This window comes from Chiloscyllium plagiosum, chromosome 32, assembly GCF_004010195.1.
Source record: "Chiloscyllium plagiosum isolate BGI_BamShark_2017 chromosome 32, ASM401019v2, whole genome shotgun sequence".
Lineage (NCBI taxonomy): Eukaryota > Metazoa > Chordata > Chondrichthyes > Orectolobiformes > Hemiscylliidae > Chiloscyllium > Chiloscyllium plagiosum.
In genome coordinates this window covers 43,609,201-43,635,579 of record NC_057741.1, presented here as the reverse complement: position 1 = coordinate 43,635,579, position 26,379 = coordinate 43,609,201, and the positions used below count along the sequence as shown (strand labels likewise).

Below are 26,379 nucleotides of genomic sequence, written 5' to 3'. Positions count from 1 at the left end.
GTTTCCTCCCATGTGCAGGTCAGGTGAATTGGCCATGCTAAATTGCCCATAGTGTTAGGTAAGGGGTAAATGTAGGGGTATGGGTGGGTTGTGCTTCAGCGGGTCGGTGTGGACTTGTTGGGCCGAAGGGCCTGTTTCCACACTAATGTAATCTAAAAAAAATCTAAATCTAATCCTTTTCAGAAGGAGTAGATCCTATTTAAATGAAATGTTTTGGCACTGCAGCAACTAAATAATAAATAGTCTTGTTCTTGTATTTTTAAAAATGTTCTTTTAAAAAAGTTTTTTTTGGATATTACAACAAACACAAAACACAACAATTCACAACAGTACAAAGAAGCCCACTAATTGCATAAATAAATAAATAATTTAAAAACCATGATAGTAATACTAATGATAATAATATGGCTCTGTGAAACAAAGTAATAGCCCTGAATCATCAAGAACATAAATTTATACATATTCATGTGTTCATAATTCCTCCTCTGTGGATACCAGAGTCATAAAACAGAATCGTCATGACTATATAAAGGCCCTTACTAGTGTGCCAGACACATCTGTGCCCAGGTCCAACAAGGGCCACCACGTTTTATAGAAATTTTCTGTTTCATGGTGCACCATGCTTGCGAGAAAATCCAAAGAGATGTGCTCCATGACCAGCTTATGCCAACCTGACAACCCTGGGGGATTTCCAGCCACCCATCCTAACAGGATGTTCTTTCTTGCACAAAAAGTGAAGATACGGAATAGCTTTTTTGTTGTATGCATCTAAAGGAGGTACAGTACCTAAGCCAAGAAGAGATAACAACTCCATCTCCATCTGTCCCTAAGACCCTCTCTATTTCATCTGCCACAGCACTCCAGTATGCCTCAAGCCTGTGGCAAGACCAGAGACAATGAGTGAGAGTGCCCGTACTCATTTTGCACTTGGGACATATTGAAAATACTCCCACTTTAAATTTTGAGACACAATCTGGAGCCAAGTGGACCCTGTGGAGAAATTCAATTGCAAGGCATGGGTCCTATTGCAAATCGAGATCCTTCTTGCATTTTCTAAGATATCCTCCCATGCCTCAGAGGAGACCTTCAACACTAGTTCTCTCTCCCATACCTTACAAACCACTCGGTCTCGTCTGGGAGCCTTCTCCCAGCAGGTGATAAAGAGTGCTGATAGAAAGTGTACTTTTAGCACTAAGCACCCTCTTCTCTATGTCGGATCTATAAAAGAGTCAATTAGGACTGTAGTTCTTTTTTGAATATAACCCCAGATTTGGAAAAGATCACATCTCGAGCTATCAATGAGTCCCCTCAATCAGGGCACCCAGGCAAGTCACAACCCTAGCTGCCCAAAGTTTAGACCCCAGGTCCATTTCCCCAGCTGAAAACCTGACATACCAACTATAGGCGTCAAAAAAATGTTTTAGCAATTAGCGAGTTTTTGAGAATATTTGTAGCTCAGGTTGAGGTTCTAGATGTAAGTTTGCTTGCTGAGCTAGGAGGTTCGTTTTCAGATGTTTTGTCACGATACTAGGTAACATAATCAGCGAGCCTGTGGTGAAGAGCTGGTGGTATGGCCCACTTTTTTTGTATGTTAGTTTCCTTGGGTTGATGATGTCATTTCCTTTGATGATGTCATTTCCTGTTCTTTTTCTCAGGGGGTGATAAACAGGATCCAAGTCAATGTGTTTGTTGAGAGAGTTCCGGTTGGTGTGCCATGCTTCTAGGAATTCTCATGGGTGTCTCTGTTTGGCTTGTCCTCGGATGGATGTGTTGTCCCAGTCGAAGTGGTGTCCTTCCTCATCTGTATATAAAGACACGAGTGAAGAGTGGGTCATGTCTTTTTGTGGCTAGTTGATGTTCATGTATCCTGGTGACTAGTTTTCTGCCTGTTTGTCCAAGGAAGTGTTTGTTACAATTCTTGCAAGGTATTTTGAAATGACATTAGTTTTGCTCATTGTCTGTATAGGGTCTTTCAAATTCATTAGTTGCTGTTTTAGTGCGTTGGTGGGTTTGTGGGTTACCATGATGCCAAGAGGTCTGAGTAGTCTGGCAGTCATTTCCGAGATGTCTTTGATGTAGGAGAGTGGCTTGGGTTTCTGGACGCCTTTTGTCTGCTTGTTGGATTTGTTGCTGAGAAATCGGTGGATCGTGTTCATTGGATACCCAATTCTTTTTGAATACACTGTATAGGTATAGTGTATTCAAAAGGAACAGGTGTTTTTGGCATCATAGTAGCCCACAAACCCACTAACACACTACAACAGCAAATGAACTTGAAAGACCCTATGCAGACAACAAGCAAAACTCATTTACAAAATATCTTGCAAGGACTATAACAAACACTACATTGGATAAACAGGCAGAAAACCAGCCACCAGGATACATGAACATCAACTAGCCACAAAAAGACATGACCCACTCTCACTAGTATCCTTACATACAGATGAGGAAGGACACCACTTCGACTAGGACAAGCCAAACAGAGACACATGCGGGAATTCCTAGAAGCACGGTACTCCAGAGCTCTATCAACAAACACATCGACTTGGATCCCATTTACCACCACCCCCCAACCCAGAGAAAAGAAAAGGAAATGACATTACCAACCCAAGGAAACCTAAACTACACAAATAAAAAGCAGTCCATACCACCAGTACTTCACCGGAGGCTCGCTAATTATGTTACCTAGTATGGTGACAAAATGTCTGAAAACGAACCTTCTAGCTCAGTGAGCAAACTTACATGTTTTAGCCATATTGCTCTCACTCTGTCGCATTGCCCTCCATGCTTTAACAGTATTAATAACTATTGGGCTATGGTAATATTCCTTAACTGTCCTCCTTTTGTTCAAGAACAGCAAGATAGTAAGAGGACATCTTGCCTGAGATGCTTCAATGTCTAACCATAGTGAGCGAGGGTCCCCCAGGGCCCAGTAACTCATGTAAGATAGCAACAAGCTTAATTGATAGTTGTTGATATCTGGGAGGTCCACTCCTCCCAGTCTATGGGGTAGCTGCAGTTTAGTCAGTTTAATAAGGAGCTGCTTGTGACATCAGATAAAAGAACTGAACTAGCCATTCAGTCTCCTGAATATTTGTTTAGTAAAGATCAAGGGGAGCATTCACATAGGGTACAGGCGGCGGGAGAGAATATTCATTTTATCGAGGGCTATCCGACCAAGAGATCGGAAGCGCCTCCCATCTTTGAAGGTGTTGTTTAATTCTATCCAATAAATGGGCACAATTGGTTTTAAATAGCCGATCAAAAACAGGAGTAATGACAATACCTAAGTACAGAAAGCCCTCCTGTGACCATCTAAAGGGAAATCAAAATTCATCCTCAGGGCCAGGCATTTGCAGCAGGCCACCCATGGGCATGGCCTCGGATTTCGAAAAGTTGATCTTGTAACCTGAGAAACCGCCAAACAAATTAATGCATTGTATCAGATGAGGTCCCGATACTGTTGGGCTTGACAAAAAGACAATAACATCATCTGCATACAATGCAACCTTATGCGACTTTGTTCCCACTTATGGAGCAGATATATTGGGATCCCTACATTTGGCCTCTGCCAGTGGTTCAATCATCAATGTGAAAAGCAACGGTGATAGGGGCAGTCAACAGGGCTGTTCCCTAAGGATATTAAAATTGCTTGACCACCCACCATTTGTGAGAACCATGGCCAGACAGTCACTATAAAGAATGTTTACTGCTCTGATAAAGACCTCACCCAAGCCAAATCGCTTTAAAAGTATAAAAAAAAGTCACTCAACCTGATCAAATGCCTCCTCTACACCTAAAGAGAGGTCACTAATCCCTACAATGACCATTGCTGACATACTTGGATCACATTAAGTAACCATTTGACATCATTAGAGGATCTGCGGTCCTTTGTAAAACCAGTCTGATCCTCCTTAATACAGGGTAGCACAGTTTCCAGCCTCAGTGCAAGAGTCTTAGATAAGATTTTGAAATTGACATTCAGATGTGACTTGGGTCTAGAAGCACATTCCTCCAGGGCCCTCCTTTTTTTTTAAAAGGATAAGAGAGATGTTTGCCTCTCAAAGATGGTGGGAGGAGGCCACTACTGTATGAATCATTAAACATACTAAGCATTGGTCTTGACAATATACTTTTAATTTCCTTATAAAATTCATGGAGGAGCTGTCTCACAGCCTCCTGCACTGACAATGGGGCATTAAGGAGAGACTCTTGTTCAGGGATCACACCATGGAGAGCCAGATACAAAAAAAAATACTCCATTCTAGCCCATTCACCTTCACAACTTTCAGACCGGTACAGTTCAGAACAAATTTCCAAAATGCCGCATTAATCCTTTCAAAATCACTGGTAAGGTTTCCAGTACTTTCCATGATCAAAGTGATGGCTTGAGGAGCACTCCTTTTCCTGGCAAGATACGCTAAGTACTTCCCTGTTTGTCACCATGCTCAAACATTTGTTTTGCAAAAGTAAGCTCCTTTATAGCTGTCCATGCGAGCATGGAGTTCAATGTGGACCCGAGTGCTGTGATCCTCTGTAATTTAGCCAGCAAGGGCCTATCAAAGTATGCCTTCTCAGCTGCCTTCAACCATGTTTCGAGCAAGCATTGCTGCTCACCCTTCTGCTGTTTCTTACTGGCAAAATAGGAAATAATTAACCCCTGGCACAGGCTTGAGCAGTTTCCCAGAGAACGGATGGATTACTGGTCGAGCCTGAATTAATGTCAGAAAATCCCTGAATTCATTGGAAAAGTACTCAATAAACGGCTATCCTTAAGAATGCAGGGATTCATTCGCCAGCACCCCAAACCTAGTACAGTATCCTTATTCTTAACTATCACGTACACTGGGGTATGAACAGAGACAGTAATGTTGTCAATTGCACATGATACCAACGAGCCCAAATGCGCTGCGGAAGTCAAGAGGAGATCAATCCTGATATGACATTTGTGCAGATTGGAAAAAGAATGCAAAATCTCTGCCTGTAGGGTGAAGGCATCTCAAGACATCCACCAGTCCTAGTTCAACACACAAATCCATTAGTTGCTTAGATCGTGATAATGATATCGGAGGGCCTTTAGGCAATCTGTCTACCATAGGATCTATTAGTCAATTAAAATCCCCCGCTACATTCATATGGCAAGATGCAAGACTCATCAATTTAGAAAGTGTGTCTACCAGGAGCCCAAGAGGGTGGACTGGGGGACAGTAAACGTTTAAGATCCCATATTCTTCCCTATTTACCAAGGCTTTAAGAATTACACATGTTCTGTGTGTCTTTAATACACTCTAACAACTTAGATGGGAGATTCTTCCAAACAAGTATGGCTACTCCCTATTCCTGGCATTCAAAGGTGAGAAATAAACCCAGTCATACCCATTCTGCTGCAGTTTAAAATGTTCTGGATCATCTAGATGTGTCTCCTGCAATAAGTATTGGGTACAGGAGTTGGGAGGTCATGTTGCGGCTATACAGGACATTGGTTAGGCCACTGTTGGAACATTGCATGCAATTCTGGTCTCCTTTCTATCGGAAAGATGTTGTGAAACTTGCAAAGGTTCAGAAAAGATTTACAAGCATGTTGCCAGGGTTGGAGGATTTGAGCTATAGGGAGATGCTGAACAGGGTGGGGCTGTTTTACCTGGAGCGTCGGAGGCTGAGGGGTAGCCTTATAGAGGTTTACAAAATTATGAGGGGCATGGATAGGGTGGATAGGGTAAATAGGCAAAGTCTTTTCTCTGCGGTCGGGGAGTCCAGAACTAGAGGGCATAGGTTTAGGGTGAGAGGGGAAAGATGTAAAAGAGACCGAAGGGGCAACTTTTTCACGCAGAGAGTGGTACATGTATGGAATGAGCTGCCAGAGGAAGTGGTGGAGGCTGGTTCAATTGCAACATTCAAGAGGCATCTGGATGGGTATATGAATAGGAAGGGTTTGGAGGGATATGGGCCGGGTGCTGGCAAGTGGGACTGGATTGGGTTGGACCAAAGGGTCTGTTTCCATGCTGTATATCTCTATGACTCTATCAGAAACTGATTATAACAAATTCTGTTCAACTTGAAGGTGAGTATTTGTGCTGTGTAGGTGCAGCACATGACGTCAGACTGAACTATTTTCATGAACAGATGCTGTATCAGTAAAATTACAGATTCTGATCTGGGGATGAAAATGTATTTTTAATTTCAATTCTTCAAGCATGATTACAGAAAATACTATAATTAAGAAAACTAAATCTAGCTTGGATCAATTATTTTCCCTGAAATGATAGAACTTCTCATTTCCAGTGTTAAACAGCATAGCCCTAATAACTAAATTATGCAAGAAACAAGAGTAGGCCATTCAGCCTCCTGAGTCTACTCGTCATTTAATGAGATTATCGATGATCTGATTGTAATCTCAAATTTGCATTCCTACCAAGTCCAGATAGCTTTTCACCCCTTTCCTTAACAAGAATCATAAGACCATAAGACATAGGAGCGGAAGTAAGGCCATTCAGCCCATCGAGTCCACTCCGCCATTCAATCATGGCTGATGGACATTTCAACTCCACTTACCCGCATTCTCCCCATAGCCCTTAATTCCTTGTGACATCAAGAATTTATCAATTTCTGCCTTGAAGACATTTAGTGTCCCAGCCTCCACTGCACTCTGCGGCAATGAATTCCACAGGCCCACCACTCTCTGGCTGAAGAAATGTCTCCGCATTTCTGTTCTGAATTTACCCCCTCTAATTCTAAGCTTGTGCCCATGGGTCCTAGTCTCCTCGCCTAACGGAAACAATTTCCTAGCGTCCACCCTCTCCAAGCCATTATTATCTTGTTCTGTCTTAAAAATATTCCAAGACACGACTTCAATGCCTATTCAGAGTGTTTCAAAGATTCACCACCCTGAGGGGAAGAAATAAATCACCTCAATCAAGTGACTCCTTATTTTTAAACAATAATTCCTACATCTACATTCTCCCATAGAAGATAACATCCTAATCATATCTACCATCACATTCCTTCATGATTTTATGTTTCAAACAAGTCACCTCTTACTCCTCTGAACTTCAACTGATTTAAGCCATTCTTCATAACTGCCTCCCTGTATCCTTTTTAACATAAGTTAACCAATACTGTATATGGTACTCCAGATGTGGTCACAACTGAAGCATACCTGCCTCCCTTCTGCATTCAAATCCACTGAAGATTGCAAAGACTATGTTTATGCTTTAGGCTGTGAAAGTATGAAAAATTACTGCTTTGGACCCAGGGACTGTACAAAACAATTTTGTGTTTTATAAAAAGGCAAACAGAGCTCATTGCATTTTGTATCTACAATGTTGCTTTGTTCAAGCAGTGACGGAGAAGGTTAGAGTCCTCAGTTCTAAGTGTGTGTGTCTCAGACATTTGCCCAGTGACAAATGTTTGACTGGTTTTTCAACCAGGAGCAGTTGTGCGTGTTTCGGAGCACTCACCATGGTAACAATTTTTTGATTGAGCAAGTAGCTACAGCTTTGTGTTCGGACAATACAGCTTGAAGGAGCAAACATCTCACTCTTGCCCTTCTATGACTGGCAAAGTCAAAAGAAAATCCCAAGTCGCACGTTACTTTCCTGCTCTCTCTCTCTTTCTGCAAATTCCCTTCTTGAAAGGCAAAAGGGAAAACCAGCAAACACACAGAGGCAAATTGAACAAAAATTGAGAACTGATATGTCCACAAGCTTGGATCCTCAACAGAAAATTCAGAATAACCAGAAGAGAATGGACAGAAAACATCCGATTGACATTTGTCATCTAGACAGTGCCAGACTGTGCTTCACTGACACTTTTTTTGTTTCTTTTCCACCCATAACAGTTGTGTCTTGTCTGGTTTCTTTATATATTTATACCTCTGTGGGATTTTTTTTAAAAAAGGAGAAAAGTTATAAATTACTAATTTATATTTCTTTCCTGCCACAGGCTGAAATCAAATTTCAACGAACAGTTGTTTCCTTGCTAAGTACGAAAACCTGAGTGTTTACTTTTAATCTGGGTTTGGCAGTCAGATAAATTGGACAGTTTAGATAACGTGGTTAAATCTTTTCACATTTGTGATGACTCCAGGAATATGGGGTTTGATTTCCAGTGCACGATTCCAGTGTGCTGTGACAGCAATATTCTATTAGTTTTTGTAATTACTTGCTGTACCTGCACACTAGCCTTTTGAAATTCATGCACAAGGACATTCAAACCCCTCTGTATCTCACACCACGTGAGAATGTTTCTTTTGCATTCTCCCTGCCAAATTGTACCATTTCATACTTTCCCATGTTATACTTCATTTATCGCTTCTTTGTCTGCTCATTTAATCTATACCTTTTGATGCCTCCTCATGACTGCTTCATAACTAACTTCCCTACCCACATTTGTTTCACAAATTGACAACCAATCCGTCCATCTCTTCTTGCAGGTTATTTATAAAAATTGTAAGCAGTTGAAGTCTTAGCATTGGTCCCTGTGATGTACTACTTGTTACATCTTGCCAACTTGAAAAAGACCAATTTATGCGAACTCTCTTCTTCCGGTTAGCCAGCCAATCTTGTAACATGCCAACAGGCTGCCTCCAACCATGAGTGCTTATTTTCCACATAACTTTTGATATGGCACTTTATCAGATGCCTTCTTGAAACCTTTTAAGTAATAAAGGACATTCACATTTTATCCATAGCACATGTTAATTTGTCAAAGAACTGTAATTGATTGGGTAAACAGGATTTCCTCTTCACAAAATCATGTTGACTCTACCTAATTACCTTCATTTTTTTTCTAAGCACCTTGCCATTTCCACTAAAATAGAAAGCACATTCCCAAAACAGACGTTAAGCTAACTTGAAAATAGTTTCCTTCTTTCAGCTTTTTTGAATAAAGAAGTTACATATGCTACTTCCAATATACTGGGACCTTTCCCATGTCTAAGGACTTTTGGAAAATTAAAATCAGTGCATCAACTATCCCATAGCTATTTCTTTATTGTCGCAGGATTAAGTCCATCAGGACACTTGAGTGTCTGCAGCTCCAAATTCAGTATCACTTCCCTGATGTTTGTAAATATCTCAGTTACAACTGCTTGTGGGATGTTGTATCCATTACAGTGAAGACTGGTGCAAAACACTTGCTGAATTCATCTGCCTCCTTATTTTCCATTACTAATTATCCATTTGCATGCACTGCAGGACCAATGCTCACTTATTTTTCAAATATTCCTATAAACCCTTGCTTTTATTTTTACATTTCTGGCAAGCTTTCTCTTATATTCTCACTTTTCACACTATTAGCCTGAGTCATCTTCTAAAAATTCTGTTCAATGTTCAAGCTATCAACAAAATGAGTGTTAAATGTTGCATATCAGCAAACAAAAATGTTCAGTGATATTAATGCGGTCATCAGGTAAGGATAAGAAATTCATTTAGACGGTAAATAGGGACCATTGCAGTACATCTGGGTGAATTCAAATTGTACAGTAAAATTGTAAGTTAAAACTATAAAAGGTAAATCCAGTCAATGATGTACACTGCTACAAATTACCATTCCATTCACTTACATTTGACAACTGGTTGCAATTTGTCTGTCTTCAAGACGGTCCTACAAATAGAAAAAGCATGCTCATGTTATATACAAATATGTTAGCATTGTGTGTTCTTTAGAACCTTGTTCACATCTGGTGTGAAGCTTACATGATAACAAAAGGTCAATCACGAAATCAGAAATCTGTAAGAATAAACATAAACCAAAGCAATCTGAGGCATCTTCCTTTTGTTATTTCCCTTCCCTCTTCTTTGTTTAAGAGCAGTTCATCTAAAATATATTCCTGGGTAATCTTTCATCAAAGCTGTAAATTGAATATTTTCTCCACCAAAGCTGCCTTATCTGCAGACTGTTTTCAGCACTTTGTATGTTAGTTCATTTTTCAACTTGTTGAAACTTGTAAGCAAGAATGCAGTGTTTACGAGATTAGATGTTTGCTTTCCTGCATCTGAATATAATTTCTGTAAAGCACTGCCACTCAACACTGTTACAATCTCAGCTGATGTCAATACTGGACAAGTCAGATTCCAGACAGAAACATGGCTTGTTAGATCCTAACCTTGCTTCTTTTTATACTGAGGAGGCAACACACTCACAAATGTCTGCATTATACTTTTACCACAAAGAATAAAACATTGTTTAAACAAGAAAAAAAACATGAGCAAGATGATCAAAGTGCTAGAGAAAGTCAATAGGTCTTGTAGCATCTGTGGAGAAAGAAACTGAGTTAGCGTTTCATAGTCATATGACACAGAAACAGATCCTTTGGTCTAACTCGTCCGTGCTGAACAGGTTACCCAAACTAAAGCAGTCCCACTTGCCTGTGTTTGGCTCATATCCTTCGAAACCTTTCCTACTCACTTGCCTATCCAAATCAAATCCAATGTTTCTTCTTCAGAGTTTCAGAAAACTGCCAGACCTGTTGCATTTCTCCAGCACCGATTTTTAAAAGAAAACGTACGTATCTCTACATCTGCAGCATTTTGCTTTTATTTGAATGAACAATACTGCACTAGATAAAGTTGGAAAGATGTTGTTACAAACATCAGCAAAAGATTCAGGTTCTCACAACACCTTGAAACATCAGTTGGTTAGACAACAGATTTGCAATGCAGAGTGATGCCAATAGCGTGGGTTGAATTTCCACACCTGAGGTTAACATGACTTTACCCCCTTTTAAACCCAATAATTTCCTTACAAACACTCAAACCTCACATAGCACAGAAACAGGCCCTTCCGCTCACCTGTTTACACTGACCAACACATACTAAGCTACACTAATCCAATTTAGCTGCACTTGGTCCATGGCTTCCTATGCCCTGGTTCCCATTACTCTAATGCTTCTTAATCAGGCTGGCACAGCTGCTACCAGCTTCTTAGCAGCAAATTTCTGTGCATTTATTGGATGTTGTTTTCTTCAGCTGGTATCTCTCCTCATGATACCCGAAACAGACTGCAAACCAAATTCACTATTAAATTCTTTTAACTCAGTTCCCAGCTGGCTTGCCTCCATGACAAAGAACCTGAATATATCTGACTGGCTTCCAGATCGTCATGTGCCCGAGACCCCTGTTGCTAGGCAACAAGCTTTCTCTTGCATATCTTTTAATGCACTGAATTATTTGATACCATCTCTTCACTTCAAGGCTGTAAAACCTTTAAGATACATGCAAACAAGCTTCTAGACTCCTCAGCATCAAGCTCCTGAGAATACTAAAACCCACGTTTCCCCTTTCTTGACACACAGAAACATGAAATGAACTTAAAATTATACATTGTTCTTAACAATGTATTTCACAGTATTGAACAAATTATTTTTCAATTGTTCTTGGCAATCTTTTGGCTGTATCATGCAAATTTGTACATCTAAATTGAACTCTCATAAATTGAAGCATTTTTAAAGGGCCTCAACTTCACAGCAGTCACACTATAGAAGGCAGCAATTTCAATTTCTCTAGCAGTGCACATTTTCAGGATATCCAAAATATTCCATAACCAATCCTTGTTTTGGAATCAAAACTGCTTTAGATAAGGTTACAGCAAAGAGTTGAAGCAAAGGCAAAACACTTTTGCGAGAATCAAGGATTAATTTGTCGATCGGCGCTTCGCTAACAAAGTTTCTTAAGCAACTGATTAATATACTTGATTGCAGTCAACCAGACCTGAGAAACACATTTAATCAAAGTTTGAGGTGAAACAAATAGCTCGTCAACAATCCTGCACACACTGGACAAAAACTGACCCTTCTAAACTATAGAATTCCCAGTTATTATTTGGAAAGTTAAGGCCCCCATAACAACAACTCTGTTACTTTCGCTCCAACCTAGAATCATCTTTGCAATCCCTTCCTCGATATCTCTGGAACTTTTCAGAGGGCGACAGAAAACCCCCAACAGAGGGACCTCTCCTTTACGGTTTCTAACCTCAGTAGAAGAGTCCTCATCAAACGTCCTTTCTGCCACTGTAATAATCTCCTTGTAACAATGCCACGCCTCCCCCTCTTTTACCACCTTCCCTGTTCTTACCGAAACATCTAAACCCTGGAACCTGCCACAATCATTCCTGCCCCATCTCATCAATGTCTCGAAAATGGCCACAATATCAAAGTCCCAGGTACGAACCCATGCTGCATGTTCACCCACCTTATTCTGGATGCTCCTGGCATTGAAGTAGACATACTTCAAACCACCTTCCTGCCTGCAGGGTGAATTCTTGCGACCTTGAAACCTTATTTCTGACCTCGCTTCTCTCAAACTCCTGTACATGGAGCTACAGTTTAGGTTCTCATCCCCCTACTGAATTAGTTTCAATCCTCCTGAAGAGCATTAGCAAATTTCCCCCCAAGGAAATTGGTACCCCTTTGGTTCAGGTGTAGACCCTCCTATTTGTAGAGGTCCCATCGACCCCAGAATGAGCCCCAATTATTCAGGTATCTGAATCCCTCCCTCATGCACCACCCCTGAAGCCACGTGTTCAACTCCTCTCTCCCCCTATTCTTCACCTCGCTAGCACGTGGCACGAGCAACAGAGATAAGAACTCTTTGTTCCAGCTCTAAGCTTCCACCTCAGCTCCCTGAATTACTGCCTTACATCTCCATCCTTCTTTTACTTATGTCGTTGATGCTGATGTGGACCATGACATGGGGATATCCCCCCCCTCTTCGAGGATTCTGAAAACACAATCCGAAACTTCACGAACCCTAGCACCTGGGAGGCAACATACCAACTGCAAATCTCTCTTTTCCCCACAGCATCTCCTATCTGGCCCCTTAACTATGGAGTCCCCAATGACTAATGCTTTGCACATCTACCCACTTCCCTTCTGAGCAACAGGGACAGACTCTGTCAGAGACCTGTACCCCTGGTAAATTGCACCACGCCCAGCAGTATCCAAAACGGTATACTTGTTATTGAGGGGTACGGCCACAGGGGATCCCTGCACTGTCTGCCTGTTCCCTTTCCGTCCCCTGACTGCAATCCATCTACCTTTTTCCTGTACCTGAGGTGTGACTACCTTCCTGTAACTCCTCTCAATAACCCCCCCGCCTCCTGAATGATCCAAAGTTCATCCAGCTCCAGTTCCCTAATGCAGTTTCCAAGGAGCTTGAGTTGGGTGCACTTCCCGCAGATGCAGTTAGCATGGACACTGGTGACCCTTACCTCTCATTCTACTGAAGGAACATTCAACTGCCCTACCATCTATTCCCACTGTTCTGAATTCCCAAACAATCTATATATTAAAAAAAAACTAGTTACCTTACCAAATCGGCACTCAGGATCTTTTTGTCTGGTTAGAGGAGGATGATGAATGGGAGACACTACCTTCCTGGCAGCCCCGGTCCTCACTCCCGCTGCTGCTGTTTCGAAAGTTGAGGCCATTCCTCCCACAAGGTGAGCTTTTAAACAATTAACTTACCTTCCAGGCAGTGGTGGGAGTGAGTAGGATGGTAGTAACACTACTACCCTTCCTTCAATCTGAAATATAATTCTCATTGTGCTTTGAAGCTTTTGTCACCCATATTATTCACAACAACCATGACACTCACCATTCTGGAACTTTACATGAGTTGAGCTTAATAGTACATCCCTATACTCACTCTCAAGCAACTCAGAATTTAAAGAACAGAGAAGAAAATTTACAGCCCCGGAACAGGCCCTTCGGCCCTCCAAGCCCGAGCCGATCCAAATCCAATGTCTAAACCTAGGTCAATTCCTAAGCACCTGTATCCCTCTGCTCCCCACCTACTCATGCATCTATCCAGATGCACCTTAAATGAATCTACTGTGCCTGCCTCTACCACCTCTGCTGGCAACGTGTGCCAAATGCCCACCACCCTCTGTGTAAAGTACTTGCCATGTGTATCCCCCTTAAACGTTTCACCTAACCTAACCTATTCAACCTCTCTTCATAGCTAGCACCTTCCATACCAGGGAACATCCTTGTAAATCTTCTCTGCACCCTCTCCAAAGCGTCCACATCCTTTTGGTAATGTGGTGACCAGAACCGTACACAGTATTCTATATGCAGCCAAACCAATGTCTTGTACAATTTTAACATGACCTGCCAGCTCTTACGTTGAAACTTTATTGCTGGAACAGCACAGCAGGTCAGGCAGCATCCAGGGAACAGGAGATTCGACGTTTCGGGCACAGGCCCTTCTTCCTGAAGAAGGGCCTGTGCCCGAAACGTCGAATCTCCTGTTCCCTGGATGCTGCCTGACCTGCTGTGCTGTTCCAGCAATAAAGTTTCAACTGCCAGCTCTTACACCCAATAACTCGTCCGATGAAGACAAGCATACTATATGCCTTCTTGAACATTTTATCCACCTGTGCAGCAACCTTCGGGGTACAATGGACCTGCATTCCCAGATCTCTCTGCCAATCAGCTATTCCCAAGGCTCTTCCATTCATTGTATAATTCGCTCTAGAATTAGACTTCCCAAAATGTATCACCTCACATTTGTCTGGATTGAAATCCATCGGCCATTTTTCTGCCCAACTTTCCAGTCTATCTATATCCTTCTGTATTCTCTGACAGTCCCTTATGCTTTCTGCTACTCCACCAATCTTCATGTCATCTGCAAACTTGCTGATCATACCAACAGTGCCCCCTTCCAGATCATTTATGTATATTACAAACTGGTCACCTTTCTCCATTTTGAGAAACTCCCTTCAACTACTACTGTCTCCTGTTGCTCAACCAGTTCTTTATCCACCTAGCTGGAACACTCTGCACACCAAGTGACTTCACTTTCTCCATTAGTCTACAATGAGGAACCTTATCAAATGCCTTACTAAAGCCCATGTAGATGACGTCAACAGCCCTTCCTTCACCTATCAACTTGGTCACTTCCTCAAAGAACTCTATTTTAAAAGTTGGTTAGGCAGGATCTCCCCCGCACAAAACCATGTTGCCTATCACTGATAAGGAGAAAGTGAGGTCTGCAGATGCTGGAGATCAGAGATGGAAATGTGTTGCTGGAAAGGGCTGAAGAAGGGCTAATGCCCGAAACGTCGATTCTCCTGTTCCCTAGATGCTGCCTGACCTGCTGCGCTTTTCCAGCAACACATTTCTATCACTGATAAGCCCATTCTTTTCTAAATATAAATAGATCCTATCCCCCAGTACCATCTCTAGCAACTTTCCCACCACTGACGTCAGGCTCATTGGTCTGTAGTTACCCAGAATATCCCTACTACTTTCTTGTACAGGGGGACAACATGAGCAACCTTCCAGTCCTCTGGCATCTCACCTGTATTTAAGGATGCCATAAAGATATCTGTCAGGGCCCCAGCTATTTCCTCTCTCGTCTCCCTCAGCAATCTGGGATAGATCCCATTCAGTCCTGGGGACTTGTCCACCTGAATAACCTCTAGCCTACCCAACACATCTTCCCTACTTATGTCAACGTGATCCTGACTAATCAAACTTCTATCTCTAATTTCAAGATTCATCATGTTCACTGAGGAGAGGAACACGGATACAAAGTAATCATTCAGAATCTCACCCATTCTCTCAGGTTCTTCACACAGCCTTCCTTCATTATCCTTTAGTGGACCAATCTTTTCTCAAGTTACCCTCTTGCTTCTTATATAAGAATAAAATGCTTTGGGATTCTCTTTAATACTGCTCGCTAAAGCTATTTCATGACCCCTTCAGCCCGCTTGATTCCTTGTTTAAGACTGGTCCCACTCTTCCGATATTCGTCCAGGGCCCATTCTGTTCTTAGCTGCCTGAACCTTATGCATTATCATGGGTCAACATAGGCTCTGGGCACCTCCAAAAAAAGGAGTTTTCCAGTTCTGAAGAAATCATTTTGGGCTTGAAACATTATGTTTTGCTCGCAACAGATACTTCTGGAATAGCTGAATTTCTCCAGCATTTTCTGTTTATTTGAGATTCCAGCATCCGCAGTATTTTGTGCATCTATATATTTGAGTGCCAATCTATCATTAATTGCTCTTGAACTGAAGTGGCTTGCTCAGCCAGGTTAGCGACATTGCTTTGGGTCTCGAGAGGTCTGTAAGCCAGGCCAGATCAGGAGAACAGGTTTCCATCACATTCTATCATTCATTCTGTCATAGTACAGTAATAAATCTTGGGAACAAATGGCATTTAGACTATATTATCTGTTCACCTGAATGCCATATCATTTACCGGCTTGTCAGATTTTTGTCGGATTCTTCTTTTACTTAAAACATTTGAAATTTTTTTTAGCAACTAGGAAGAAATAACTTTTCCTTCTGATAATGTTTTCTTTAAAATCCAAAACCAGGACTCATCTATAGTCATTACCAAAATCTACTAAAGAATTCAGGAGAGACTCCTTCACTCAGTGTGAGACTGCTGACCTCGCAGCCATTGGTAGTTGACGTGAATAGCAATGTACATTTAAAGAGAAACTAGGTAAACATGAGGGTAAAAGAGATGGAAATGTAGTTAGGGTGAAATTAAGTAGGCTATCCATTGAGCCTCCTCAAAATAATAGGCCATAACAGTTAATTTTAATTATGCAACTAGTGTGCAGTGTTATCCTGTATTTCACCTTAAGTAGACATTCACAGAATGTATTTTCCACTAGGTAAAACATAATATGCACAAAAATCATTAATGAACATATTACAGCAGTTGTGATCCAAACGTCTAGAATAATGATGAGAGTTCAAATCCCACAGCAAACTAATTAAAATTGGTTTACCCCACACTCTGGTCCATGAGACTCCCAGCAATGTGCTTGACCCTTAAACCATCTTCAAAATGATCTACTTGACTGAACAAGAGCAATATGAAAAGCTTCAATCTGCAGCACTTTAAGTAGGCAGCGGATTACCAATTCTACAATATTACTAGTGATGAAAAATAATGATTTTGCGAGTGACATCCACGTTCTAGGAATGAAAAAAGATAATAATTATCACATTGCTTGATAACAATCTCAAAATCAGACTAACCAGCAGGGAAGCCTTTGAATCCTCTCGATGAAATGTTACATCTTCAGCTGACGCCCTGATCCAGTCTTTAACAGTTCTATCTTGCACTGAGGGAAAACAAAAAAAGCAAATTACAATTCACACTCAGACTCTCCTTTTTATAAGGGCAAAGAACAAAGAAAATTTACAACCCAGAAACAGGCCCTTCAGCCCTTCAAGCCTGAGCCGATCCAAATGTACTTTCTGAACCTGTCGGTCAATTCCCCAAGCATCTGTATCCCTCTGCTCCCCACCTACTCATGCAACTGTCCAGACGCATCTTAAATGAATCTACCACCTCTGCTGGCAACGCGTTCCAAACGCCCACCACCCTCTGTGTGAAGTACTTGCCATGTGTATCCCCCTTAAACGTTCCACCTCTCACCTTGAAAGTATGATATCTGGTTATTGAATCCTTCACCCTGGGAAAAAGCTTGTCTCTATCCACCCTGTCTATACCCTTCATGATTTTGTAAACCTCAATCAGGTCCCCCCTCAATCTCCTTTTTTCTAATGAAAATAAACCTAACCTACTTAATCCCTCTTCATAGCTAGCACCTTCCATACCAGGCAACATCCTCGTAAACCTTCTCTGCACCCTCTCCTTTGGTAATGTGGTGACCAGAACTGTACACAGTATTCTAAATGTGGCCGAACCAATGTCTTGTACAAATTTAACACTGCCTGCCAGCTCTTACACTCAATAACCCGTCCGATGAAGGCAAGCATACCATATGCCTTCTTGAAGATTTTATCCGCCTGTGCAGCAACCTTCGGGGTACAATGGACCTGCATTCCCAGATCTCTCTGCCCATCAGCTTTTCCCAAGGCTTTTCCATTCATTGTATAATTCGCACTAGAATTAGACTTACCTAAATGCATCACCTCACATTTGTCTGGATTGAAAGCCATCTGCCACTTTTCCGTTCAACTCTCCAGTCTATCTATATCCTCCTGTATTCTCTGACAGTCCCTTCTGCTACTCCACCAATCTTCGTGCCATCTGCAAACTTGCAGTATTCAATACTACCATGAGGATATCCTCATTGTTAAAATTTGGAGGAAAAATCAGAAGACCCAAATGTTTGAATAAGTTGGCACTTATCCAAGCACTTCACATGCTAATTAAAGTTCAAATATCAAAACACTTCAGCAACCTTTTTCAAAATCAAACCAAATTGAATTTCCTCGGCACTGTACAAGGTAAAACACAGAACACCTTGCATACCCCAGTAATGGGCACATATGCTAACTAAATATTTAACAAGAATACTCAGCCATTCATATACATGGATCAATTGTTAAGAAGTTCATATGCAAAATCACTTTTAACAAATCAAATTTCAGCCACTAATTAGCACAAAGGGATACATAATTTTTCTGGCTCCATTTGTTAAAAATCTACCTACCTGCTACAGTACATGAGATACTTCAGTGCTGTTCAATTGCAAGTTCAATGTTCAATCTGGAATATTTTATACAAAGAGCCAGAATGTTGATTTGAGGTACTCTTTCTACTCCAAGATGACTAAACGTGATCTCACTCTCAACTTTGCTGCTGAGCAAAATAGATTTTGGAATGTCTGGCATCAGAAAAGGATTGCGTATTCAATGAATCTACCTTTCAACAAGCGAGGTTGATTAATACTGAATTGGAGTCTGAAGGTTATGTCTACATTCGAACTACAAAGCCCAGATTGGCAGCAGACAGAACGGTTCTGAGGAGATTGCAACCTGATCAGGTTGCAGTTTTTATTTTTTGGAACAGTCTATTTATAAACTGGTGACAGGCTTGTTTTTAAAATTTGGAAGCTAAGGTAAGTTATCATTGCCTTGAAGGAAATATTGAATTGCTAACATTGGTACATTAATAAAGCAGACTGATTAAATTCACATCCTGAGGAAATTGAGCAGGTCGGTCACATTAGGAGATTGCTAATTTGGCCTGATCATTAATTTTGATTGATTAAACAATAGATAAAAGCAGACAGTATGTACTTATTGCTAATCCTCTGACTTGCATACTATGGAATGGAAAAAGGCCTGTTTTTGAAGTTTGACTGCATGCTGCAACCAGCATGGAATAAATGAAATGTAGACTGGAGTGACTTCAATGTTACAAATACAAATGGTAGATGGAGATCAGGAGCTGCCACTTTAGGGAAATTGGTACTCCTGTGCTCTCATGTTACACTGATTCACAGTGACACTATTTACAGTTTAGTTTGATCCATATTTAACTCTTGGCTGCAAAAACATGAAGCATGAAACTGCTGACCCCAATCTTACTTCATAATAATCCAAATTATTTAAAATTCAAGGTTAAGGCAGTGTTTTTAATTACAAATTGGATCTATCTGTACAGGACTCCACTGTACATGGCAATTCACCCCCGAGAATTGAAAACTTACAAGAAACTGCCTGAACAGGTGTCCCAGAAGTCAAATGATTGCCACGAAGGTCAGCAAATCCAGCGTAAGAATTCACAGCTCTCAAATGACGATCACCACGATGAACTCCCTAGTAAAGACATGAGGCATTAGTATACATTTCAAGGAAGCATAATATTGGAAAAGGAGAGAAAATACACTTTGCACAAAATACCAAATCATGAACGACTCCCTTCGTTGATTTCTGCTCTTTTGACTTTATTGCTTCCCTTGTCCCTGACTTTGGGAGTTCCAAGTTGTCCTTGTGGCCTGAAGTAGACATGCATTTAGATTAACACAAAATTTATTTCACAGATGCTAACAAACTGACAGTGCAATATGTTAGTAAAATTCGTGCAATTTTGAAATGTTTCTGATCTGACCTCACAAACCATATTCCCAATAACAGACACAATAGACTAAAATAGTTGGAGCTGTTAATGACATTTCACAAATGGTAAAAAAAAACTTTAAAGTAACTGGCTTAAAAATGTAATATTCTGAATGCATATGGTCCAATCAACCAATCATTTTCAATTAAACTTAACTGGAGTTTCTATTAACATCAATAAGACTGAATTAAATATGACATGTTTCCAACTTCTAATAATTGATGATGCACAACTTCTTGACAGCTTTTAGATGGCAAAAGTAAAGCCAGGAAAATTCTTTTAAAAACACTACAAATCAAGACCATTATATAATGTATCTCTGTGCTTTCCCTTCACTGATTGCAATAAGAAATTAAGTATTGAAGATGCAAATTTGAAAGTTAAATTTGAAGCTTGTTTTGGAATTTAAAACAAAATGCTTTCAGGGACTTTATTAAGTTTTGATTACGATCCATCTAACTGTCACAATCTTAGAAAGGATAATTAGAAAATTAAAGTATGATTCAGTTCAAAATGGCTGAAAACCAAGTATTGTTCAGAGGTAAAATCGGAGACATTGGAGTAGATACCATAAAATGTTACAAAGCGAGGGGAAAAAAAACACAGCAGTGGTGCCTTTTTGTTGCAACCGAGATATAGCAGAAGCAGAAGGGCAAATAAAACCAAGGAGAGGCCCAAGCGATGCACCAACAGTGAAGTCACCTGCAACCAGCAGAAGTCCCACAAAGTTACAGTGGTACAGGAGCTCAAACCTCTCATTTTGGTTTTGTTCCACACATCATTCAGCAGTCCTGAACAGTTCCCAATATTAATATGTTGACCTCGTAATTCGATAGCCTGTATGAAGTGACTGTCCAAATCTCTTTGACCTTTGCTGTATTGTTCATAGGTTTCTTTACTGGATATGATGGCCGAAGTAAAGTCTCCTGTGCGCAGAGGTTCTCTCTTTTCATAGTCGTTCTCAAAGTCATGCGTAGTGCTCGGATTATATTCAGTGCTTCGGTCATGACTGTTGTCAGTGTCTGTGCTACTCTCAGTGTCAATGAATGCGTGGTTGAGATATCCTTCAGTTTCAAAGCAAGCTGTGGTGCTAGCGTGGCAACAGAAGCTGCAAGCAGGATGAGAAGGACAGCAGCAAATGTCTTCAGGTAAAGCACAAACAACTTCACTATACTTACCAACAAATGCCCCAAATTCAACAGAACTGCCATCGGCATCTATACCAGTTTTAACTGTGTCGACTGAGTCAGCTACAAGCTCCAGTTGGCTTGTACCGCTTGGCTGAGATGGGGTACTAACAAAAAATTTGGCAGCTGGGGAGGAGAGATTTGGTATGCTGTGGAATGACTTTCCTGGTTTTTGATCACTGGTCAGAGATTGGGTCTTCCCCAGCCCCATGTGAAGTTCAGAGGGAGATGCCGCATTTTGTAATAAGGCACAGGCTGAGGAACCAGCCTCTTGAACATTCAGTTCATTCCTCTGTGAGCCTGGAAGAAAATCTGGGCCATACTTCCTGCATAACATCTCTCTTTGGGAAACATTAATGTAATCTTGAAGAGAACCATCAGCACATACTGAATCACCAGTGTCCATCCCTCGCTGAGAAAAAGAGGAGCCCAAATATGTTCCAATGCTGTGCTTCTTTTTAAGAGAAGTTTTAACTGGAGCATCTGAAAGATTATCTCCCAGATTTCTTGAAATGCTCAGCTCGCGAGTAATTTCATTGTGCATCTTTGTGGCTTCTGAAGCTTTCTGAGCAGTCAGTGCTTTCAAAGTGTCCACTGTAAGGGCAGACAGGTCCTGCAAGTGCCCAATCTGGCCATCCAACGTTTGTAATGAACGCTTTATATAATTTACACGGTCACCTACTTCTTTTAACTGGATGGACATATTTTCAACTCTAAAAAGAAAGAGAAAGAAAGATTAACTCAATGACTTCATACGGAACTAAATAAATTATTGCTGAATGTTGCTAATTTCAGACCTAACTATTACAATTATACCCTTACCGTAGAAATACAAGCTTCAAAAGATGCTTGAGGCACGTAATCAGAAAGTGTAATGGGATACACAAAGGCAGAGTTAGCGAAACAGAACATGATGGAAGATGAACTGGACGACATCATGGAGCTGAGGATGTGCTAGAGTATTAAGGGACTTAAACAACTGACGGCAAAGGCAAAAGAAATGTTTGCTGTAGGTGGGGGTGGGTGAAGGAGGAGGAGGGGGATTGTGGTGGAGGTAGAGGGAGAAAGAAAAAGGGGTGAAGAGAGAGGAAAGAAGAATTTTAGGTGAACTGAACATCACGAGAAAGAGCAGAGTGTAGGTAGCTTGTAAGGATAAGACTAGAATAGTCGAGTTTGGGGGCAACAAATCATAATGGTTTCAACAGTAGATGGGTTATTATAGGCATTAACCAAATGTTACAAGGGTAGAAGCAACTGTCATTTATGATACACAACAAATTAAACATTTGAGATTGTAACAGGAAACTACAGATACAGTCTGATTGAAGTAGAGACAGTGGTGGGGACTGAGGGTGCAGATTCAGGCGAAAGCATGAGGCTCTACGCTTTGAGTTTCCTAATGTTTGGCTGGAGAAAAATGCCTCTTGTTGCAGCACCCAAAAAGATTTGCAGGATTCTAAATGTGGCTTGACAGGAGCTTGGGGACTTCCTTTGAAGACTTGAATTCAACCAAGTGTACTGTTTGCTTCACTGCTACTTCACACAAATTGCAATGTCCAGAAAATCTTAATAATTAAACATTCAGCTCTCTGCTGCACTATCCCTGAAATATCAAGTGTAACACATAAGAACCATATCTAAAATGCACTCCTGAATGTGAACTTTCAAAAGGGAATTGGAGAATGACAGAGCTGGAGCTAAAAAGCAAGGAGCAGATGACTAGCTTTAAGATTCAACATGGATAAAACTGATCGAATGGTCATCTTCCACGCTGTACCCAATTTTTTTTTCATTCATTTGTGGGATGTGGGCATCACTGGCTTGTCAGAATTTATTGCATGACCCCAGGTGCCCTTGAGAAGGTGGTGATGAGCTGCCTTCTTGTATAGCTGCAGTCCACTGCTGTGGGTTGACCCACAATGCCATTAGAAAGGGAACTCCAAGATTTTGATCTAGTGATGATGAAGGAACAGCGATATGTTTCCATGTCAGGATGGCAAGTGACTTGGAGAAGAACTTGCAGATGGTGGTGTTCCCATATATCTGCTGCCCTTGTCCTTCTACATGAAAACAGTCATGGGCTTGGGAGGTGCTGTCTGAGGATCTATGATGAGTTTCTGCAGTCTATCTTGTAGATAGTACACACTGCTGCTGCTGAGTGTTGGTGGAGGAGAGTGTGAATGTTTGTGGATTGGTGCCAATCATGCAGGTTGCTTTGTCCTGGATGGTGTCAAGCTTCTTGAGTGTTGTTGGAGCTGCACCCATCCAGGCAAGTGGGGAGTATCCCAGCACACTCCTGACTTGTGCCTTGTAGATGGTGGACAGACTTTGGGAAGTCAGGAGGTGAGTTACTCAACGTACTATTCCTACCCTCTGACCTGCTCTTGTAGCCATTGTGTTAACGTGGAGTGTTCAGTTGGGCATCTAGTCAATGTTAACGCCCAAAATGTTGATACTGGAGGATTCAGTGATGGTAACACCATTGAATGTCGAGGACCAGTGGTTAGATTGTCTCTTATTGGTGATGGTCATAGCTAGGCCTTTGTAGCATGAATGTTATTTACCATTTGTCAGCCCAAGCCTGCATATTGTCCATATGTTGTTGTATTTCAACATGGACTGTTTTAGTATCTGAGGAGTCATGAAAGTGAACATTGTGCAATCATTGACAAACATCCACATTTCTGACCTTATGATGGAGGAAGGGTCATTGATAAAGGACCTGAAGATGGCTAGGTGAGAACACCACCTTGAGGAACTCCTGCAGAGATGTCCTGGAACTGAGCTGACTGACCTCCAACAACCACAGGCATCTTTCTATGTGCCAGCTATGATTCCATTTACTGGAGAGTTTGCCCCTGATACCAACTGATTCCAGTTTTGCAAGTGCTCCCAGATGCCACATTCTGTTGAATACAGACTTGATATCAATGGCTGTCACTTGCACCTCACCTCCGGAATTCAGCTCTTTTGTCCATGTTTGAACGAAGGGTGTAATGAGGTCAGGAGTGGAGTGACCTTAGAGAAGCTAAACTGGGCATTACTGAGCAGGCGCTGTTTGATAGCATTGTTGATGACACCTTTGATCACTTTACTGATAATCGAGAGTAGACTGATGGGGTGGTAATTAGCCGAGTTGAATTTCTCTGGCTTTTTATGCACAGGACGCACCTGGGCAATTTTCCACATTGTCAGGTAGATGCCAATGTTGTAACTGTACTCGAAGTTCTGGAGCACAAGTCTTCAGTACTATTGCCAGAATGTTACCAGGGCCAGTAGCATTTGCAGTAACCAGTACCTCTAATTGTTTCTTGATGTCACATGGAGTGAATTGAATTGGCTGAAGTCTGGTTTGTGTATTGCTGGGGACCATCCACTTGGCACTTTGAGCTGAAAATGCTTCAACCTTAACTTTTGCATTGATGTGCTGGTTCTGCCATCATTGAAGATGTGGATTTTTGTGGAGCCTCCTCCTCCAGTGAGGTTTTGTGGAGTCTCCTCCTCTATCACTATTCACAACTGGATGTGGCATGACTACAGAGCTTAGAACTGATCTGTTAGTTGTGAGATCCCTTAGCTCCTGTTTGGTGATAGCTTCACCAGGTTGACACCTCATTTTTAGGTATGCCTGGTGCTGTTCCTGGCATACCCTCTTGCACTCTCCATTGAACCAGGGTTGATCCCCTGGCTTGACGGTGATGGTTAAGCAGAGAGTATGGGGAGCCATGAGGTTACAGATTGTACTGAAGTACTACTCTGCCACTGTTTTTGACTCTCAGTGCCTCGTGGATACCCAGTCTTGAATTGCTAGATCTGATCAAAGTCTGCCGCATTTAGCACAATGATAGTGCCGCACAACACAATGGACAATATCCGTAATGTGAAGGTGGTACTTCGTCTCCAAAAGGACTGTGTGGTGGTCTCTCTTACCGATACTGTCATGGACTGATGCATCAGCAGCTGCCAGATTGTTAAGGATGAGGTTGAGAATGTTTTTCCACCTTGTTGGTTTGCTCACCACCTGATCCAGACTCAGTCTAGCAACTACGTCCTTTAAGACCTGACCAGCTCAATTATTAGAATAACAAAATCCCTACAGCGTGGAAGCAGGCCATTTGGCTAATTGAGTTCACACCAACCCTCTAAAGAACATCCCACCCAGACCCACGAAACAGTATTTAGATTATAGGGTCCAACTTTCACATCTTTAATGTCTTCTCCAAGTACATCACAAACCATTTCAGAAAAAGTTAAAGTACTGCATTATCCATACTGGTGAGGTATAGTTGCTCTCAGCAAAGAAACACTGACAGCAAGATTATATTTCAAGTCATAAACACCAATTATAAAAAACTTTTAATGAAGCTCTGATTAAACTATTCGACAATGTTCCATTTCTGCATTGTAAATTTTGACCATCAGATCAGACATTAAATTCTCTTCTGCCAGTTCTACTGACTATGAATCTCATTCCTGTTTTGAGCACTTGTTGTTGACAGCCAAAACTGTGTTACAAGCAATTGCACTTTCAAAATGATTTGGTTTCGATGAAGATTTGAAATGAGAATCTGATAACTTTGCACATAATTAATCTAGACCAAAACCTAAGTTCATATTTCCCATTATTGTTATAAGTGGTACTAAGGTTCTAGAAAATTAAAATCTTTACCTTTCTGAAGTCAGCCGAATGCGTTCTTCACTCCCAGAATGAAAACGATCCTCTTTCTCATGGAAGTACTTCTCCACACATTGCTCTTCAAAGTCATGCAATTTTTTCTGATCATCCTCACTTACAAACAGTTCTGAAATAAACAGGTTTTGGCAGATTAGGTTTGTAGGATTTCCAAAGTTAAATTCAAATTCTGACTTTGAAGTAGCAGAACTTTTAATTTAGAAGTCTTCAAAATTCGATGCTATTTGAATTGGAGACCTTGTCAACTAATTTAGAACGCTAGCCTTAATTGAAGATTAGCTCCAAAAGCTAGTGCTTCCAAATAAACCTGTTGGACTATAATCTGGTGTTGTGTGATTTTTAACTTTGACGTTTGGAGTTAGTAATTAAAGAGTTTGTTTCTCTGCCTGTGCCTTTGTCTGTGCGAGAGAGAGAGAAGCAGGAAAAAATGCAAAACTTCAAACTAAAAACAAAATTTTGTTGACAAGAGATTTTGAGCAAGGCAGTGTGACCAGTCCATATCCAACACTGCAAGAACAACTAATTAGGCAACAAAGCAAAACAAACAGTAAAACTGTGCTAGGATTTAATATATGAGCCCAAGGTACCTTAGGCAAATTGTCGAAAATATTGTACTCCCAGAATATTAAATAATGACACCAACAAATGTTTGTAATAAAACA

General features: G+C 41.1%; 1 protein-coding gene across 1 annotated transcript in view; it reads right to left on the bottom strand.

Moving 5' to 3' along the window:
• The window catches only part of trpm7 (transient receptor potential cation channel, subfamily M, member 7), a 121,471-nt gene that overhangs the window by 29,238 nt on the left and 65,854 nt on the right, over positions 1-26,379 (bottom strand). Inside the window, exons 25-30 of the mRNA XM_043674578.1 lie at positions 25,694-25,826; positions 21,016-21,737; positions 19,621-19,715; positions 19,428-19,536; positions 16,999-17,084; positions 9,563-9,603 (exon numbers count right to left, since the gene is read on the bottom strand). Of these exons, the coding sequence (XP_043530513.1) occupies positions 9,563-9,603; positions 16,999-17,084; positions 19,428-19,536; positions 19,621-19,715; positions 21,016-21,737; positions 25,694-25,826 (1,186 nt within the window). The remainder of the gene's footprint in view (positions 1-9,562; positions 9,604-16,998; positions 17,085-19,427; positions 19,537-19,620; positions 19,716-21,015; positions 21,738-25,693; positions 25,827-26,379) is intronic.